The 20,195-nt window shown below is 44.2% G+C and overlaps 2 protein-coding genes across 2 annotated transcripts; one reads left to right on the top strand and one right to left on the bottom strand.

Annotated features, from left to right (window-relative positions):
- Nucleotides 1–313: 313 nt before the first annotated feature.
- iyd (iodotyrosine deiodinase) lies at nt 314–3,440 on the bottom strand. The gene is made up of 5 exons (XM_084483753.1): nt 3,153–3,440; nt 2,559–2,756; nt 1,771–1,930; nt 1,150–1,306; nt 314–1,001 (listed from the first exon to the last, which is right to left on the bottom strand). Exons 1-5 carry the CDS (start codon nt 3,343–3,345, stop codon nt 819–821), a joined length of 891 nt encoding a protein of 296 aa, XP_084339879.1. The 5' UTR covers nt 3,346–3,440; the 3' UTR covers nt 314–818.
- A 783-nt stretch (nt 3,441–4,223) lies between these two features.
- ppp1r14c (protein phosphatase 1, regulatory (inhibitor) subunit 14C) lies at nt 4,224–18,448 on the top strand. The gene is made up of 4 exons (XM_084483898.1): nt 4,224–5,080; nt 16,164–16,247; nt 16,516–16,548; nt 18,353–18,448. The coding sequence occupies exons 1-4, from the start codon at nt 4,844–4,846 to the stop codon at nt 18,425–18,427; spliced, it is 429 nt and encodes a 142-aa protein (XP_084340024.1). The 5' UTR covers nt 4,224–4,843; the 3' UTR covers nt 18,428–18,448.
- Nucleotides 18,449–20,195: the final 1,747 nt, after the last annotated feature.

Here is a 20,195-nt window from a genome sequence, read left to right on the forward strand (position 1 = left end):
GTAGGCCAATAAGCACTCTCGACCTTACATAGCCCAAGATAGTCGAGGTGAACTACAGTATACATTTAACTAACTTTACGGAGACTCTTTGCCAGTAGAGGGAGACAGGAGCCAGTACATTGTGTATACTGGTGGAAGGTATATATATTTTTATCCCCCATCGACCATTGCTCTGAAGTGCATGAACCCTATGGCCGTGGCGTGAGGACGCCAGGATTAATCATTAATCATATGGGGAAATTCATGAAAGAAACAGATGCAGGTCCAATACTGCAAATAGAATAGGACACATAACATTTTAGTGCAAGATCTATTTGCTGATGGAATTTGACAATTTTATTGAAAGAACAAATAATACTGTGATAATGTAATGTATGAAATATAGCAATACTAACTGGATACAATAGAAAGAGGTATGATTTCTTAAATCAACTTTTAATTGATTGAACCTGCACTACCAAGCTTATATTGCGTCTACTTACTCCATAAAAAAAGATGTGAACTATGTCACATATTTTCTGCAGTATAAAATGCAACCATCCAGTCAATAATTTAAATGTTGGGGTCATACGATAAGTAAAAGACATCTCATATAATCTTAACGTATCTTATGCAATCTTACACTTACATACATTTGATACAAACAAAGAACTAGAGGCACAAAAATAGGCACACCTAAGACGCACCAATCAGTTGTTCTTACTTTATACTTATATCATATAGCAAAATGATAATGCTGATGATTTGCTTCAGCACAATATGCTCAGCACATCTCTTATCATGACGTGGAGTAGATAAGGAGATGTATTGACAATGTATCAAATGTGAACCATGATGTCGTCCAAGGGCTTGCGCTTCAGGTCCGGCACGGTGGCATCATCGGAGGGGTATCCGATGGGAAGCAGCATAAGGAGCTTCTCATTGGCTGGACGTTGAAGGATAACTCTCAGCCGCGGTCCACAGTTGAGTGGTGTGGATGTCACCGTCACGAGACCCACGTTCTGAAAAAATGGTTTGGACCATGAACAAGTGCCTTTCCAAATAACAGCCCAACCAAAGTCTGCATTTTGGATGATTGTCACCTGGACTGTGTTTTAGACTACTTTTACAAGGCATTCATTGCACTGACTGAAGAAGGGGATGTTTTACCTGTAGTGCTGCCAATAAGATTCCACAAGAGATAGAGACACTGATCTCATTGTAGTAGTGCGTCTTCCTTTTGCCACCAGTTCCAATGCCATAGGTCTGTTTGAATATCAGCAACAAATATGGCGCCACATCCAAGTATTCCTTCACCCAGGTAGTTCTGGAAAACAAAAAAGGTGTGGTGAGTGAGGAAGTGTGCATGTTGTGTGAAATTATCTTCTATGAGTAAAGCACTTGAAACATCTTGCCAAGCAAGGGTAGTTGATTGAATGCAGCTGGATGGCAGGGTGCACACAACACAGCCATCAGAATCCTGTCTTAGCACTCTCTGAAGCTACTCTTCAGAGGGTCGCCTTTCAAAGCTTACATTTTGTCAGGTTGATTCTTATCCCATGACTTCCGCCTGCAAGCATGAGACGTCGCCCCATGACATATGGACAATATACTCTGTATATATTTCTATTGTGACAGACTGATCGGTATAGCTTCCAAGACGGGTTATTAACAACAAATTACTAAGATGAGCGTGTACAGTCGTGTACAGTGTGTGTGCAAGCTTGCTTGGGTTCATATCTCCAGGAGGGCAGACATTCAAACACCATGCTGCAGGTGCGGCAGTCTCACCTGATCCTGGCCAGATCTTTAACCCACTTGTTCCCCATCCTCTGACGGTAGTTCACCTCCTCCTCCTCCTCCACGATGGTTCTGATGGCGTGCTTGGTGTCCGGGTCGGACACCACCACAAAGGTCCAGGGCTCGGTGTGCGCGCCACTCGGAGCGGTGCCTGGTGACCGATGATCAAAGTTTAAAAAGGACCATACAGGTGTGTGTGAGTGTGATGAACCCATCGTAGCCGCCTCTCCTGTCTTCACTGAAACATTACCAATATAATTTGGCTAAATCACTTCTTTGTATGGAGCCGGCAATGAGAGCAATTAGTGTGTGTACACTGAACGCGTTGTAAAGAAGCAATATAACACTTTTGTCTATTGGAATCAATGTGCGTCGGTCAGTGCACACTTCGCCATACATTAACTTCTTAAGTGCTACATTGCTATTGTTCACTTAATTTCTGGCAGGCATGTTCATTCAAAAGGTTCGAGGCAGAAGTGGCACAGCTAAGTGGTTTTGATATATAGATGTTTTAGTCCAGACAGTAGAATAGGTTATGATTGTTTGATTACATAGGCCGGTTGGTCCTTAAAAATACAGGATGATAAAAGGTATGCAGTTGCTGGGCTAAACCAACCGAGTGTGTGTGTGTGTGTGTGTGAGTGTGTGTGTGTGTGTAATTATGTATGTGTGTGGTGTGTATGTGTGTGTGTGTGTGTGTGTGTGTGTGTGTGTGTGTGTGTGTGTGTGTGTGCGTGCGTGCATGCCTGCATGTTAAGGCTTTCACAATGAAAACCCACCTGCGGTCCGGATCACGTTATCAATGACCTCGCGAGGCACCGGCTCTGGGCTGATGAAGCGGACAGACCTCCTCTGGTTCAGGAGAGTGTAAAAGTCCCGGGATCTCTCCAGCATGGAGTCCACCGCGTAACGGGGCGGTGTGTAGGGCACGTGAGGAAGGTCAAGCTCTGACCCGGGATCGTCCTCTTCATCATCTCCTAAGGTGAAGTCAGATGGAATGAGTATATGAGGTGGATGAATGCCGTGGTTGTGTACATGGCTCCAGGAAGGGTACAAGGGGCAATCCAAGGACAATGTGCTGCCCTCATTACTGCCATATAAAATTGCACAAGACCAGCATGAGCTGAACAGCACAGCTTTGAATTCACACAAGCTTTTTTTTAAGCTGTACTCTGTATTTTACATTGATGTGGTAGTTTAGCACTTAACACATGCATATTTTCTTTGACATGTTTATATTTCATTGAATAATTGAATTAAAAAGTAATATTAAAAAAAATACTGTCAATCTGTAACTACTCAATAACAACAAAAAAGAGAAAATTAATAATTTACTCCAATGACTCATATTGGGGGCTATCTGGAAAGCCTACCTTGATTCGGTGACGGTATTTCAGTGTCATCCTGCAAATCCTGATCGACCCATGGCTTTGCTTTGCTGGTGGAGTCCGCTTCTCCTTTCGATTCCGTTGTTTTCTTCTCTCTTTGTAACTGTATCCAAAAACAAACTATTAAAACACAAAATAAAGCAATAAAATAGGGCGTGAATCCAGACATAAACGCCATTTATACTCCAGGAAAGTACCCTCCCGACGTGCTTAGTCGCTGTTTCGGCAAGGATCCGTGCGTAAAAGAGGGCTGGCACACACAACTTTTGCTGTCAACGTCGTAAAGCCCCAGTATCGTATAAAAGGTATCCTAATGATACGTAGGCCTACGTCATTAGGCGTCATCGATTATATAACCTTCTTAACTCTTAACTACTTTTATATCGTTCAAAAAAGTATTAACTATGTCATACTTTTTTGAATGATATAAAAGTAGTCCTAGTCATAAAGTAAAGAAGCGTCTTTACTTTATGACTACGTTTATATCATAATGGAAACATGATGATGATGTGCGGGCGCCGGGAGGGAGGATTTATGTTGGCCGACGACTGGCCAAATTCATTCCTAGAATCAATCCGGAGTTCAGCAATAGCTCTAATCGTAGATCTATAATCTCAACGAGTAATCGTGTAGGGCCTATTCGTTTTTTAGTGTCCGCGATAGTGTCTACAAATGTATAGGTCGTCTGCACACATGGAAAGTCAAGTTTAAACTTTATTATATAGATTATATGTTTAGTCAGTTGAACCTGTATGTCAAGACCTCCTGTTACCTGCATGTCTTCACCTGCTTTGCACCGATGTACGCCTACAGCTAGTGTGACCTGACTGAGAGACGCCTATAAGCAGTAATAACATCAGTAATGTAATCTCCTGCCATTTAGAAATTAAACTCGAAACACTCGTCACTCGTTGCAGGATCCAAACTGCATGATCAAATGCACAAGAACCAAGATGTATTCCATATCTACCCGGGTTGAAGATCGTTGGTGCCTAATTTCTCAAACTTAACTTAATTTAGGCCTATAGCACGTGGAGTGATAGATACATACAGAACCACAAGGTGGCAGTGCAATACCTCCCGGTGTGTGTGTGTGTGTGTGTGTGCGTGTGTGCGCGTGATCTAGATTCTAGATACCCTGTCTCCCCCCGCCGCCTCCACCTTTATGGATGAGTCCAACAGCTTACCTTTCTGCACAGACCTATATGGATGCTCTCTTGATATGACCTACATTTTCTGTGTTTTGCCTCAGACAACTCAGACAACTGCTGTCCTACTGACTGAATGTATCGCTACTTCTCCACCACGCGCCTGTTTGGCCTGACATATTGCTGGACCTGGGTCCGGGTATTTATTCGTATCTTCATTACCAACTCGACGTGGTGGTGTTAATAGCTCCGGCCAAGAAGAAGGTGCACACATGATGAGGATGATGATGATGCGCTCCGTCGGCGCGTAAAGTGTTAATTCTAATTGCTGGGACCGGTCTGCCACGCCCCGCCCCCTCGGCTGTCTCCGGCGCTGCTCTTTAAATAGCAGGTGTTTAAAAGCTCCTGCACCCCTCCATTCTCCGTTTCGTTGTGTGCATCACCACCCACCACCACACACTCTGTCAGTCCCACTCATTCACACTCACATACCTCAGCAGCTAAAGCAGTCTCCTCCAAAAAACAACCATGTCCTCCGTCAGCACCGAGACGAGTGCTTCGCTGTCCGCCGCGGGCAGCCGGGTGTTTTTCCAGCCCGCGACCGGCGTCGGATGCGTCGGTTCGGCGGTTCCCATCACCCGGGACGACCCGGTGCAGAGGAAGCAGGGGAAGGTGACGGTGAAATACGACAGGAAGGAGCTGCGGAAGAGACTGGTCCTGGAGGAGTGGATCATCGAGCAGCTCAGCGAGCTGTACGACTGCGAGGTGAGGCGACGCATGGGTCCTCTTCAGGGTCCTTGACTTTCACCCATGGGTCTTCCGATGGGGATATTCCGCTCAAAACCAAACCGTCCCTCTCAAAGGGATAAGCCAATTGGCACGTGCTTTAGTGGAGGGGGTTTCTGGTGACCGACTGTCCTTGTGTGTTATTGTGTTAAAATGGTCAGGTTAACTTTGTTCAGGTTTACTCTGTATTTGATCAAATTGTGTCGAGCAGAAAGCTGAGGCCGTTGCAAGGATGTCGTCGACTGGTCGGTCTCTAACTGCTCTGTCCACTTATTGTCCTTCTCAAATTGTCATGCATTGACTATATTAATAATATATAATATAGTCATGCATTGACTATATTATACACACATATATATATATCATTTTTTTCAATTATCAGCTAATGTTTTTAAGGATATATGCATAACACACACACACACACACACACACACACACACACACACACACACACATGCTGTTTTGAAGTGGTTATTCACTATTCGCATTTCAAACACAATGAGTTAAATGCAACCACTGCACACTGAAAACCTGACTTTAGCGCCACTAAAATCCCATCTAGGAGATAGCCTATTAAAAGAGTAGCCAACCGTAGTCGATGAGGATTTAGAAAATGAATGGCTTTTGTGAAAAGGCGAGGAAGGGGTTTCTGGGGGGACGGGACGGGGGACGGGGGGGGGGGGGGGGGGGGGCACTGCTGAGCGAGTGGGCCTTGTATGCGCGCCAGGCACTTTCATACGGCTTCTCGAAAACAACTTCGAATAAAAAGTAATTAATAAAAATGCAAACGTTTTGGTTGGACCTGACTTGACGCAACGTTAATTTGCAACTTTGATTTGGGCTTGCAAAGCGATCGTAAAACCTGAGGTAGGCCAATGTTTTGGTGGACGTCCATGATTATGATGGGAAACAATTTACGTCCAATTATGATGATCCTGTCAGTGTTGTGAAAGGCTGTCGACCTGTCCCCAGCAGCGAATAGTCCCCATTTTGCAGTAGCCAGTATCGCACGCGTGCACGAAACGCGTTATTCCCCATTTGGGCGAAAACTGCAAAATATCACATCTGCATTATGTGCGGAAAGGTAATTTGGCGCTCGCAAAGGTAATTTGGCGCTCGCGGTGCACGTGCAGAAGACGTATACGTGTGAGACGTGATGTCTACTTATGTCCTACACAAGCATGTAGGTTGGAGGTTATGTCTACGTGCCGTGCAAAATATGCCGTTGGATTGACGGAGGGGGTTGCACAAGGAGAGGATAAGAAGGGCAGTAGGTTAGACGAAGATGCGCTGATGCTGTGACTGTCAGATCCTGACCAATCAGTCGGCTTTGGCCTCATTCCTCGATCCTCACAGACGCGTGAAATTCCGTTGCCTTATTTTACACTGAGCGTATGCGTTTGCATGCATGCACACACACACACACACACACACACACACACACACACACACACACACACACACACACACACACACACACACACATCACACATCACACGCGCGCGGATATCGTGTTATTCATGCGTGATGCAATAGCCTACTGTGTACAGTAGGCCTATGCGTCTCGTCTGTCTTTAAAAGGCCTACTCAACCATATGTGCAGTGCAGGGACGGAAAAAGTGCAAGGCTGAACGATGATTCTGAGACATTTTCAGACATTGGTCTCTCTACTAAATTCAATTAATGGAAAGGTCACATCTCTCCCATGCATGCAGAGCATGCACTAAGTGCGAGCAAACGAACGTGTACTGCAACTGTTTAAAATAAACTAGTGATAAGCTTAATCATATGCTTAAGTGCAGCTGAAATGGAAACCGTGGTATTTGGTATATCCCAACACGGTTATTTTTATGAATGAGTAACTCTGATGTTGGTCCCGTGCTGGTCAGCCTCAGAGCACATCTGTAGTAAGCAGATGTGCTCCATTCACACGTTCACAACGAACAACTATTCCACTGTATGGTGGCGGTTGCCGTGGCCAGTGAAATGTCCCTCTGTTCTGAGGCTTCTCCCTTCCAGGACTTCATGTAATTGTCCCTCATTTGTGATTTCACTCATGTTTTGCATTTGTGGCCGGGTTCGGACCAATGCAAACATATTTAAATGACAAGTAACTACATGAAAGGACACAGTGTAAAAATAGGACTTGATATAAGGGTCCGGGTTTAAATGACCTTGACGTAGAAATATGCAGTAAACTGATACTTTTCAGCAGAAATGGTAGTGATGGATAGTTGAGAGGTTATTTTGTTTGTGCCATTCAATAGCAATGTTACTTTTGACTCTTAATATTGTGTGTATGTGTTTGTGTGTGTGTGTTCACTTGTGTGTGAAATGTATAAGGGGGCTGCATCATAATTTATAAATAAACACATAAAGGCATTCAACATTCAAATGACCTTTACCTTGACGACCAGAGCACTTGAGTAATGCTGTGCTGCCCACAGATGCCCATACATGGTACATATATGTGTGTGTGTGTGTGTGTGTGTGTGTCCCATCTTACAGCATACTACACACATTAAGACACATCAGCACTTTTATTTCACTTGTGTGCACTACACAGTCTTTGTGCTGTTCTTTCGCTTTTTCTCTCAGCTCACCGCTCTCCCGCTCTCTCACTCGTTCTCCCTCTCTCTCCCTCTCTCTCCCTTTCTCTCACTCTCTCACTCTCTGTTTTTTCTGGGTTATGGGATAACAGAAGGGGAATTTTGTCAGAGATGGATTTCTCCTCTTCCCTCCCAGTGGGTTCTGTGTTCACACTTTTCAAAGGACATAGAGGGCTGCGAGGAGAGAGACAGAGAGAGAGAGAGAGAGAGAGAGAGAGAGGTAGAGAGGTAGAGAGAGAGAGGTGAAGAGGTAGAGGGAGTGAGAGGCTCCTATTTGGAATCCACGTGGAGGAAAAGGATAGAGAGATAGATGCAGTACAGAACTGTTATGCAGTTGTTACTGACATTCATTTGTTGTTTTAAGGCATTCCACATATTGGACACTGATATCATATGAATTCTGGTTCTTACCCGCTTGGGACAATGTTTGTCTCAAGCATTGAGAGGGACTGAGAGAAAGAGACAGAGATTGATATAGAAGAGTGAGCAAGAGAAAGTAGAGAGAAATCTGGACAGTGGTAAATCCATTATGGGCCTGCGATTCTGCAGTGTTGTCTACTTTGCTGTGTGCTGAGTATGTGTGTGTGTGTGTGTGTGTGTGTGTGTGTGTGTGTACCATTGTGTGCATGTGTGTTGTGTATTTCCTGATGGGCACATGCTGCAGTGGAAGGGGTGTGCTTGACTGTAGTGTCCTACTTTGTTGGCTCATAGTCAATGGAGCCCCGCTCAATAAATGTTATCCATGTGTTCATGCATAGACACTGCATAGAATGAACTCATGCCCTGGAGTACACACAATTCTACCATAAGCGCTGTGTTGCAAACAGTACTTCCATGCATTTTCAATACCATAACACACACACACACACACACACACACACACACACAAACACACAGAAGGTCAGTGTACTGTGGGGGGATGCAGTGGGTGGAAGACCCTTGCCCGGAGGCAAGAAACATCTTCTCATGCATGATGTGTCTACTTACACACACACACACACACACGCTCAGTCTATAGAGAATCAATGCACCCCGTGTGGTGCTGTTCAGCTCTCCACATTCCCGCTCGGTGCAGAAATGTTTGTCTCAGGGCACATTTCTTTTGTGTCTGACAGCCTATGTGCTCTTCTCTAACCGCCTCCTCCCCCATCCCGACTCCCTCTGTCTCTCTCTCTCCTTCTATACCTTTCTCTCTCTCACTGTCTCTGCCCTTTTCTCTTCCCTCTCTACCTTTTTCTCTTCTCTCTCTGGCTCTCGCTCTCTCTCTCTCTCTCTCTCTCTCTCTCTCTCTCTCTCTCTCTCTCTCTCTCTCTTTTCCTATCTCAAATGACCTTGTCAATAACCCATCTCCATGCCTGGGGTGTTCCTCCGGTCGGAGCCGGCTGAAATGTATCATGTTGTAAGAGCCAATGCAATCTAAGCCCCGGTCATTAAGCTATGGTCAGTGGCAGTGCGGTGCAGTTGACAGCAAGGGTCAACGGTAAAGGTTAACACTTACAGTCAACTTGCGAGGCATTTGTGAGCCTTGTTTGCAATGGTGGGCCTGTACACAATTATTAACTCATTATATAGTGAATACATGCATGCACACACTCACTCACTCACTCACTCACTCACTCACTCACTCTCTCACACACACAGATACCAATTAAAAGAATGTCATCCTCTAAAAGCAAGTATTTTGTGCGTCAAAACAAATCGTTGATGGCTGGCAGTTGGGTTTAACAGATTGGAGTCAATGGATGGTTGATAGATAGAGATCGTTTTCTGTGATTGATTGGACATGTCTTACTCCCTGACTGACTGATGCCGGGAAATGGTCTGGCGCACAATGACCTCCTTATTTGGACAATGGCTGCCGAATGTAAGCACCCGAGAGTGTGTTACACCAATCCAATATGTCCCAAGAATCGATGGAAGCAATGGGTGTAGAACAACCGTCAGACTGATATACTGGGTCTACAGGCCTAGATCCAGTGCTTTCCCAGCCCAGACACAACCACCCTATTGGACAACTAAAAAGGGCCTGGGTTTTACATTGAGATGGACAGCCCCCTCCCCATTGGGAAATTAAGGGAAGGGTTTCACTAAAGACTAACTCTGCTGTGTTTATGGATCCACAGGACAGGTAGATAATTGTCACTTTCTTTGTCCGATCGACCGCCATCAGATCTGTGCAGAGGCTGAAACAGACCTTTGGAGTTATATTGTGTGTGCGCGCGCGTGTGTGCGAGAAAACGTTTCCTACAGTACCTGCGGACACACACGTCCGCTGCTAAACCAATCCCGAGTTGTTGACAAGTGGCCTTTCAGTTGTTCACTGGCTGCCAGCTGTTACAATAGATAATCAAACACTCAGCACACTACAAATACCCACACAGCCACGCACACTGCGCACACACTCCGAAACGGCAGTGGCCAAATGTTTATCCTAACACCACGGGGGTGCTGGTGATGGATTTGATTGATTTGGACCCTTTATTTAATCACTGATTCTGTCCTTCACGTATATTTGGTGATGCTGTTTGTGTGATTACTGTAGCTTGCTGTTGTTTGTATAGGCCTACTGTATAGAATACTAACCCAAATAGATGCACTCCTTTTTTTAAATGCTTTATGGGTTATTAGAGGGTAATTCTGAACCCAGGCTTTTCTTGGGCTATTGATAGAAAAGTTGATCTCACTCAAAACATTCGGGTGCTCTCTCTCAAGCTCTCTACATATGGCCCACTGATAAAAGCCTTCATTGGCAGTGATTTGTTGTGGCAATAATTCAAATCGTGTAACTTGTGGAGGCAGATGTCAAAACAGCACAGGCATTTATGGTCTGCCATTAGCCAAGCCAAATATATATATATATATTTTTTTTTTTAAGTTCCGTTTTAATGAGCCATATCTCATTATGAATGATGATCAATTGAAGGGGAACTGCAAGAAAATGCTCTGTTTCTGCAAAAACTTGAACTATTGAGGTCATTTTAAATAAAAAATCTGATTCCGCCTTTGTTTAGTGAAAATTGAGTTGCTGTAGCGGAGCCCAAGACATCATACGATGTTGGCAGTAAACACCCCTCCTACGTGACTGATGTTCCAAAATACAGCAAATTAATGTTCACAAATGTTCATGTATCACCTTCATAACCACTTCTCTCTTTTGTCTTCTGCTGCTCCCTCGTCTATTAACCCTGTAGGCTAGAACTGACTGAGGGGGATTCGACTAAGATTCTGTCATTGTGTTTCCAAATTGTTGTCGGGACCCTGGAGAGACAGCAATCTGTCTAATATTATAAACAATCACAGAGAGCAAGAGGGAGAGAGAGAGAGAGAGAGAGAGAGAGAGAGAGAGAGAGAGAGAGAGAGAGAGAGAGAGAGAGAGAGAGAGAGAGATATACCCCTATTGGCCTCTTCCTACACTATAACACCTGCACAGATTCATCCATCCATGTGTCATTTATCTTCAGCCAGAGCTGATTGGCCAACGGACTGACAGCTGATTGGTTAAGTGACTGATAGCTCGCACCGGTCAAACCTGTCTTCGCTCACAATGCTTATGTCATGAGTAAGTAAGTAAGTGAGTTAAGTGGCTTTTTAACTGCAGGGGGCAAAGGTTGTGCTGTTCTCAGCCTTTAGTACGCTTACTTCAGGGGTAACAGTCAACAAAAGGAAATGCTGCTGTGTAATTATGTATTGTAAACCAATAAATCCAATGCACATATAAATATCACCTGACATTATAATCTACATATTTCCCACTGAGGCTAAATTTAGAAACACACACCCACTTTTCTCTCTTCCGCTCATTTCTTCCCTGTTGTTGTATTTATTAATTCAAATAAAAAATAATTAATGTGTCACACACTCTCCCGTTAGACGGAGAGATGAGAGATTTATTCCATTTTGAATTCCCCTTCACTTTGATGTGACCCATGTGAATAAAGAAACAGAGAGAGAGAGTGAGTTCCTGTCCTCTTTCCTCTCCCTTCCTTACAGCTTGATTATCACCGTGGTTCATTTCTCTGTACACTGTTTTCCTTATATCTGCTTAATTCTCCTATGGAGATTGGCTGTTTTCTTTGTATCTAGTTATTCTCCTATGGAGATGGGCTGTTTTCTTTATATCTAGTTATTCTCCTTTAAAGAGGGGCGGTTTGCTTTATATCGGGTTATTCTTCCACTGAGACGTGCTGTTTTCTTTATATCTGGTTAAGGTTGTACAGAGACGTGCTGTTTTCTTTATATCTGGTTAGGGTTGTACAGAGACGTGCTGTTTTCTTTATACCGGCCTATTGTTCCACAGAGAGCCCCCCTGCTGCTCCCCTCATGTTCCTCGTCCGTTTGCCCTTCACCTTGTCCTCGTCTTTGCTCATCATCCCAACCTTTTCCAGGTGATGACTAGTCCTCTCTCTCCGGTTTTCCTCTGTCCTCTGCCTTTTTTGTGAAATCTGACGAAATCTGACACAGGAAATCGGACACAGGCTTTTCGTTATGTAATTATTTTCATTTTGTCTTTCACTTCCTGTGTTCCTTTTCTCTTCATCAGTGCGTGTGTGTGTGTGTGTGTGTGTGTTTGTGTGTGTGTTTTTTGTATGTGTGTGTGTGCGCCCTGTTCATGTATGTTTATGTTCTTGTGTTAGATTTATCAGAAAATAAATGGGGATTTCCTTTGTGATATATAGATGCACAACACAATTATTTGCATTGTAAACAACACACTCCCTGACATTGGTGACAGCTATTGTTGCCAAGCAGCTGTTTGCTAACTTATCATTAGCCGATCATTGACATGTGCTGATGGATGTCTTGGCTTCCAAGGCTCTTTGAATTCCAATTGTAAGGTAACCCTAATATGCTTTCAAATCTTCCCCATTTCTAAAGCGAGCTCATTATGAAAGGCAATTATGGCTTTTCTTTAGTGCGGTATAATCAGCCTACTGTATAAGCGGGTTGATGAAATGCAAACCAGTTATTATTCTTACATGCTGGACATGAATAGAGTATTTCTGGTGAATCATCAGCGATTCCAATGTAGAAGGCATGGTGCCTTGTTGATTCAGGTAAGACTGTTTTGAATAGAAAGAGAGAGAGTGAGAGGCGGACAGAGAGAGAGAGAGAGAGAAACAGAGGTTACTTCAGGTTTGGATTATACCCATCCCGAACGCACCAGACCGAAAGAGCTTGCGGATGTTTACAGGTCCGTGAAAAACTAAGATTTAGTCTGACTAACAGGTGTGCCCACACACACACATGCGCACACACACACACGCACACACCCTGCAAACAAATGAGTGTGTGTTTGATTGCACACCCATAAAAATGAATAAATGCACCCAAACACGCAACAACAATGCAGAATTAAACACTGTTTATCTTTCTCTTTCATTCCTTCTTCTCACTTTCCAGTCTCTCCATTTCTCACTCCCTAGACGCTTCTCACAGCGAACCCACTTATACAACTTCCCAGTCCGATAACAAACACTCTCTCAGACACACGCACACACACACACACACACACACACACACACACACACACACACTTGTCTAGTTCGAACAACAAACACATCATTGACCCTCTTGTTTCTTTTCCACTCTCCTTTCTCTAAACAGCCATTTTTGCTCTCGGTCTCTCACTCTCTCCCCCTCGCTCTCTCACTCTCCCTCTCTCCCCCTCGCTCTCTCACTCTCCCTCTGTCCCCCTCGCTCTCTCACTCTCCCTCTCCCCCTCCCTCTCTCACTCTCCCTCTCTCCCCCCTCCCTCTCTCACTCTCTCACTCTCCCTCTCTCCCCCCTCCCTCTCTCATTCACTCTCTCTTTCTTCCCTTCCAACAAGCAGCCTTTATGCACAACGTGAAGTTCTCTCGCTTGTCTATCTCGTCTCTAACCCCACACAGGGCTTCATTCATCCACTTCATTAAAGTGTTCACTCATTGGAGTTAAAAATAGGTGATATTGTTATTAATTTCACCAACGTCACTGTTACAAGTATGTGTTTGTGTGTGGTTGACTATATGTAGGTGCATTCCCTTCATCTCCTTGTGTGTGTGTGTGTGTGTGTGTGTGTGTGTGTGTGTGTGTATGTTTCATTCGGTTTGTGTGTGTGTATGTGCATGTGTGTATGTGATGTGTCACTCTGATGATTCAATGGAAATTATTTCCCAGAGTTGCAGGCGTGACCACTTGTCTTATTTTTAGAAACCGAAACACCAACAGGCCAAGCCAGGGTGTGGTGTGTACGTGTGTGTGTGTGTGTCCGTCTGTGTCTGTGTCTGTGTGTGTGACTAAGAGAGTTTGAGGGAGCAACAGGTACAATTAAAATTCCCGGCTGCGCCCAAAAAAAAAAAATGCATGTGCCAAAGCCTTTTAGATGTATTTCATATATTTGGAATAGTTTCATCATCCCAGCCTGCTATGAAGGGCTGTCATATTTCTGCGCTGCTCTCATTCCATTTTTTCTCTTATACTACCTTGTTAATTTAATCCATCTCATTCATCCAGTCATTCATTCATCCATCCATCCCTTTCATCCTTCCTGCCTCCATCCTTCCACACATCCATCCATCCATTCATCCATCCATCCATCGCTCCACCCAGCCACTCCACTTGTCCATTCACCCCTCCATCCAGCCTTCCCTCCATCCCTACACCAATGGGTCTGCAGTGTCTCTCCTGTTACTCGTCTCCGTCCCTCGAGGTATCAAATTAAGACACACACATCCACACAAATAGATGTGTGAGAGTGTGGATTTCATATGTGAACCACAATGGCTAGGTGGCGGCATTAGCTCAGGAGGTAGAGTGGGTTGGCTGGTAACCACAAGGTTGCTGGTTCGATCCCTCCTAGCTGTGTCGTGGTGTCCCTGAGCAAGACGCCTCACCCTAATTGCTCCTGACGCGCTGGCTGTCGCCCTGCGTGGTTGACTCCGCTCTGTGAATGTGAATATGATTGTAAGTATCAATATGTAAGTTTGACCGGGGAAAACATAGAGTTTATGTAGGGCATGGCATACATATAACATGCGCTTTGCATGCAATCCCTCTCATATAACATTTATTGGGCCCCTTATTCCAATTCTTAACACAGTGTGCAAGGCACAGGACCACGTTGTTTCAGGCAGTAGTGGCAGAAAGCTAAAACTAAGAATAACGATGCAATATCCCTTCCACTCACTGTTCATATTAATGTTATGCATAAATAACAGTATATCCTCTAGGCATGGATACATGCAGAAACGCACACACACAGAAAATCATTCAGAGAGAGATCGCACAAATCATCCTGCACAGGGGATCCTTGTCTGTTTTTATCGTGTGCTCGTGTTCATTTGACATACACAGACACACACACAGACACACACACACACACACACAGACATACACACAGACCTACACAGACATACACAGACATACACACAATCAGAAACACCCAGACGCACAAACACACTCATAAAAAGACACACACAAACACTCAGACCCACAAACACACACACACACACACACACACACACACACACACACACACACTCAGAAGACACACACACACACACACATTCAGAAGAAACACAAACACACAGAAGACACACACACACACACACACACACACACAGACTTCAGGGTTAAATTAAAAGGCACCGGAGGGTTTGGTGGACCTTTTGAAGTGGTGTGGAGCTGAATGGAAAGTCCAAACATAAAACCATAAATCCAGTCCAGTAGCTCAAAGCACTTCACGTGACATCCAATGACATTTCCTTATGGCGTCTATATATAACATTCTGCATATGGCGTCTTTTACAAACAAAGACTTCAAGTCTGCCTAGCACAGGCAGACTTGATTTTGTAACTAATTGATGATCATAAAACAACTCTCTTATTCATTGCTACCATTAATCTGTCTATGCATTTCCAGAGGAATCTCCTTCTGTGTTCCTTCTCCCCTCCTCAGTGTGGGGGAGTTTCTCCATGGCTTTTTAGAGTGACTAGTGTAAGGGTCGGGGGGGTTGTATGGTATGGGCCTGTGAGAAAGGAGATAAACCAATAACACTGACTTACATTCACCTCTAGCACTAGAGAGGGCATATAGATTATTGGGGCTACACTGGCTTGTGATGTTCAAGTAGAGCTTGTCCTGCTACTGACGTGGCAGTTTGTTTGACATTGAGAGATATGAATAAATGAATATTCATCAAAGAAATTGCCAACGGTATCACAACGCAACGATGACTTTGATGTCCTATCGGTAATCACATCTTTGTCCTGATCAGTGTTCTATTACAGTCAATGCTCAAACGCTTGTTTTAGAGCGCCATTGCCATTATCAGCTCATGCTTTGGTTTCAATCGTCTTCACTCTGTCTTCTGGGTATTAAAGTCATCTGGATGATATTGTTGGTGTTGTGGTCTACGGTGTGCATTAGTTGGAGGCTAAGCCCTGACAGTGGGCGCGCTGCTGGTGTGTTTCAGGAGGAGGAGATGCCCGAGGTGGAGATTGACATCGATGACTTGCTGGAGGTCAGCGGTGAAGACGAACGAGCCGTCAAACTGCAGGTAGGCAGACCTCAGCCCTGCTCGTGCTCACCTTGACTTCAGACTCGTCGCGCATCGCGGCGACACACAGCTATCGGACGAGACTCTTCGTCCGAAAAAAAGATATCAAATACCTCATTGACGTTTTTGAACGGAACAATGTGTTTGGTCGTGTTTGCATTCTGTCTAACAGCCTCAACCCCCCCCCCCCTCTCTGTTTTTCTGTTTGTCTGTCTGTGTGTGTGTCTCTCTCTCTCTCACTCTCACTCTCTCACTCTCTATCTCAAAGGAATCACTAACAGATTGCTACAAACCAACAGAGGTGAGTGATCTCCTAAAATATCTGAATATAATAATTATAAACACTATAGACTAGATTTATTGTTTTGTATTGCATTGATTCATTAATGTGTTATACTGGGATGTTTAACATTATCCATCAGAATTCAGAATATCAGATAGAAACAGCCCTGAAGCTACCAGTCTTTCTCGCTTGTTATTGCTTCTTTCTGACCTGAATACACACACAGACACACACAGACACACTGAGACACACACACTGAGACACACACACACACACTGAGACACAGCGATAGAGCACAAAAGGGCAATACTGTCTTGACTAATGTCACTGTGTTTGTTAACTGACCCACTATCTTCCAGATCAGCTATACAAACAAGCACAGACGGACACGTACCCACACACACACACACACACACACACACACACACACACACACACACACTCATGTAATGTAAACAGATTTGATCCATGGTGTGTACCTGTGAGAACAAGAGAATGTTGGAGACCGAAATAGACGGGTACACAAAACAATTTGGATGATTAAAGGTTGTGCTGCCAATCCCTGCACCACATCCTGACACACGGCCATCCCTCTCTGTCCCAGCTCCCCATCTGTCATCAAACACACACACACACACACACACATACACGTGTGTGTGTGTGTGTGTGTGTGTGTTCTAATGCCCACTGGCATTAGGTCACCCTTTTAGCACCAACACCAAGGTCAGGTGGTGTGAGGAGGCCTCTGGCCAGCCAAGTTAGCAGCAGTCCATGAACACGTCACCAGCTGCTGCACACACACACACACACACACACACACACACAGATGGTACACACACACACACACACACACACACAAAAGTGCAGCAGACACGCAGAGAGGAGGGACTCAAAGAGAGAGGAGGGACTCAAAGAGAGAGGATGGAGGGAGGGTGAGAGACAGAAAGAGAGGGAGAGAAAAATATACTGGTAGGGAGGGAGGGAGAAGAAAGGGAGAAAGGAGGGAGGGATAGAGATAGAGACAGAGAGAGGGGGCGAGAGTGAGAGAGACAGAGAGAGGGGGATAACGAGAGATAGAGAGAGATGTAGGAGGGAGAGAGAGAGAAAGAGATGAAGAGTGATGTGTTATTGGAAAATTAGATCATAGTTTTGTTGAACCTTTATCTAAAGCTCAGAGAGAGAGAAAGAGAGAGAAAAAAAAATGGAGAGATAGAGAGAGGGAGAGGGAGCGATATAGATATAAAGATAGTGGGAGATAGACAGAAGGAGATAGAGATTTGTTGTAATTGTTGACTAGTTATGATCATAATGAAATAATTCCATAATCGCCTTTGCCATATTTCCTCTGCTCTCTAGCTCCTTGTACCATATTTATTTTTAGGTCAGTCCTACCTTCAAATGACATTCTTCAAAGATTTTTAACATGAAAAGCCAGGCCTGAGTCCTTATTACCTGTGCATAGGTGCATATATCTGACATACCAATACACAATACTTTGTAAGGTAACAAAGTAACTATTTAACTAACCAAAGGATGAATAAACATTAAAGTGTGAAACTGAGAGGTTTACATTAAAGAATAAGCCAACACAAATTACCTAAATATATTTGGTATACAGCTGCATTATTGATGTATGTATATATATATATATATATATATATATATATATATATATAATATATAGTTTTTATATATATATAAAAAATATATATAATATTTAAAATACTATGAATACTAAAATACCCTCTCTCCCTCTCCCTCTCTCTCCCTCTCTCTCTCTCTCCCTCTCCCTCTCTCTCCCTCTCGCTCTCTCTCTCTCTAGGTATTCGTGCGTGACTTGCTGGCCAGGATAAGAGGAATGAGGAAACTGAGTGCTCCCACCAAGAAGGGTCTATAATGTCTCGACCAGACCGACCCCCTCTAGTCTGCCGCGCGGCCGTACATTAACCCTCACATCCACTCGGCTCGGACTGTCAGACACGGACCGCCATCACATGACCACACGCTCAAGGGATCACAACCAAACACGTCCACAGCCATGAAAATATTACAATTATAGCAACATGTCACATCCTGCTTATAGTCATTGTATCAAACCCAACGGCACATCTACAGGTAAACGCGGGTGTTTGTTCACATCTGTCACATTTTATTAAAGGGCAAGGCTTATCGTAGTACACTGGTGGAGGTGAACCTGTAATCACACCAGGAAACATCTTGCTGCAGTGTTAACGCGTAGCGCAACACACAGACACACATGCGCGTGCGCACACACACACACACACACACACACACACACACACACACACACACACACACACACATCACCCCGCAAGTAAGTCAAGCACAGGAAACATGCTTAGAGAGTTAGCCGTGCGCTGTTGATGTTAGCCGTGCCTCAACATAAAGAGTGTCTTTAGGTCTACTTGTGGCACAGCGAAGACAGTAATTATGGACTTTTTATCTGGTTTTTTTTGCCAATGTTCGTCGTCCGGTCGACATCAGGCCATTTTTACAGACGGTTCTGGTTAAATGTGGTCTTCTGTGTAAAGATAATTGTTTTCACCCTGTTTCCCGAATCAACATTTCACCCTTTGCAAGTCATTCAGTTTATTATAATGCCATTTTTATTGTTATCATTATTATTTACGTTGTTTTCTAATTTATTTAGTAGTTGTTGGTGACGTGGTACCACTCGTCTCTCTCTGTCATTAAAGGTATACACTGAAACAAAACACGGCTATGAGGAGGCAGACATCGCTACCTACCTAACTGCCCACAGAAGCCTGTACAAGTCATACACACACTGTTCACACAACGCTTTCACTAAGAAAAACAAACAGGGCATGATGGGTTCTGAAGTGCTCCGAAACGGAGAGAGAGAGAGTGACTTCAAAACCTGCATGATTGGAAGCCCTGAGCTCCTTCCATAACATCCATCACGGGATTTCCCCCCCAAAGCCACACAATCAGGATCACATATCAGTTGGTCTCAGTTTGTGGGTATATTTTGGAGGGGGGGAGCACTGTCCACTTAAAAATTCCCACTGCTTTTTGAGAGGTTTCTTCAGTACCCCGTGTCTCGTATAGCTCTACTACCTTCCCTTCACTCGAACCCGGATGAGGTGGCCTTGAAGGACGTCTGATTGAGGTTCACGTTTTTGAAGAGCCGGCAGGGAAGCTTTGATGAACACGATATTTATAGGCAAAAAATATATAGAATATAGCGTCAGTGCCTGAGGATGGTTACCTATGCCCTTCAACCAATGCATCAGCCAATCCCATCGAGGGGCTAGGAGATAATGGAGGCGTGCCAAAACAAAGGTTTAAAAAGAATGCGATTCCCTCAGAGGTCATGCAGGTATTTCCCTGTGACTTTTTCACAGAGTGTGTGAGTACTGTTTGTTAAAGAGAGGTTGTTTTTTAAAGTCAAATACCGAATTACCGGATACAGAAAGTAAGCTTGTGTACAATTTCCTGTTGGTAGAAACTGGTTCAAATGTTGCATCATGTCAGATTAGCAGGGGGGGGGACTTTAGATACATGTCGTTATTAATATCTCAAACATCTGTACGTACGCTTATTACTCTGAGATCTTGGAGTCGGTCGGGTTTTATTTCACATACTGGTCAATACTTATAAGACCATAATGGAAACAAATCCCT

This window comes from Micromesistius poutassou (genome assembly GCF_964030765.1).
Source record: "Micromesistius poutassou genome assembly, chromosome: 19".
NCBI lineage: Eukaryota > Metazoa > Chordata > Actinopteri > Gadiformes > Gadidae > Micromesistius > Micromesistius poutassou.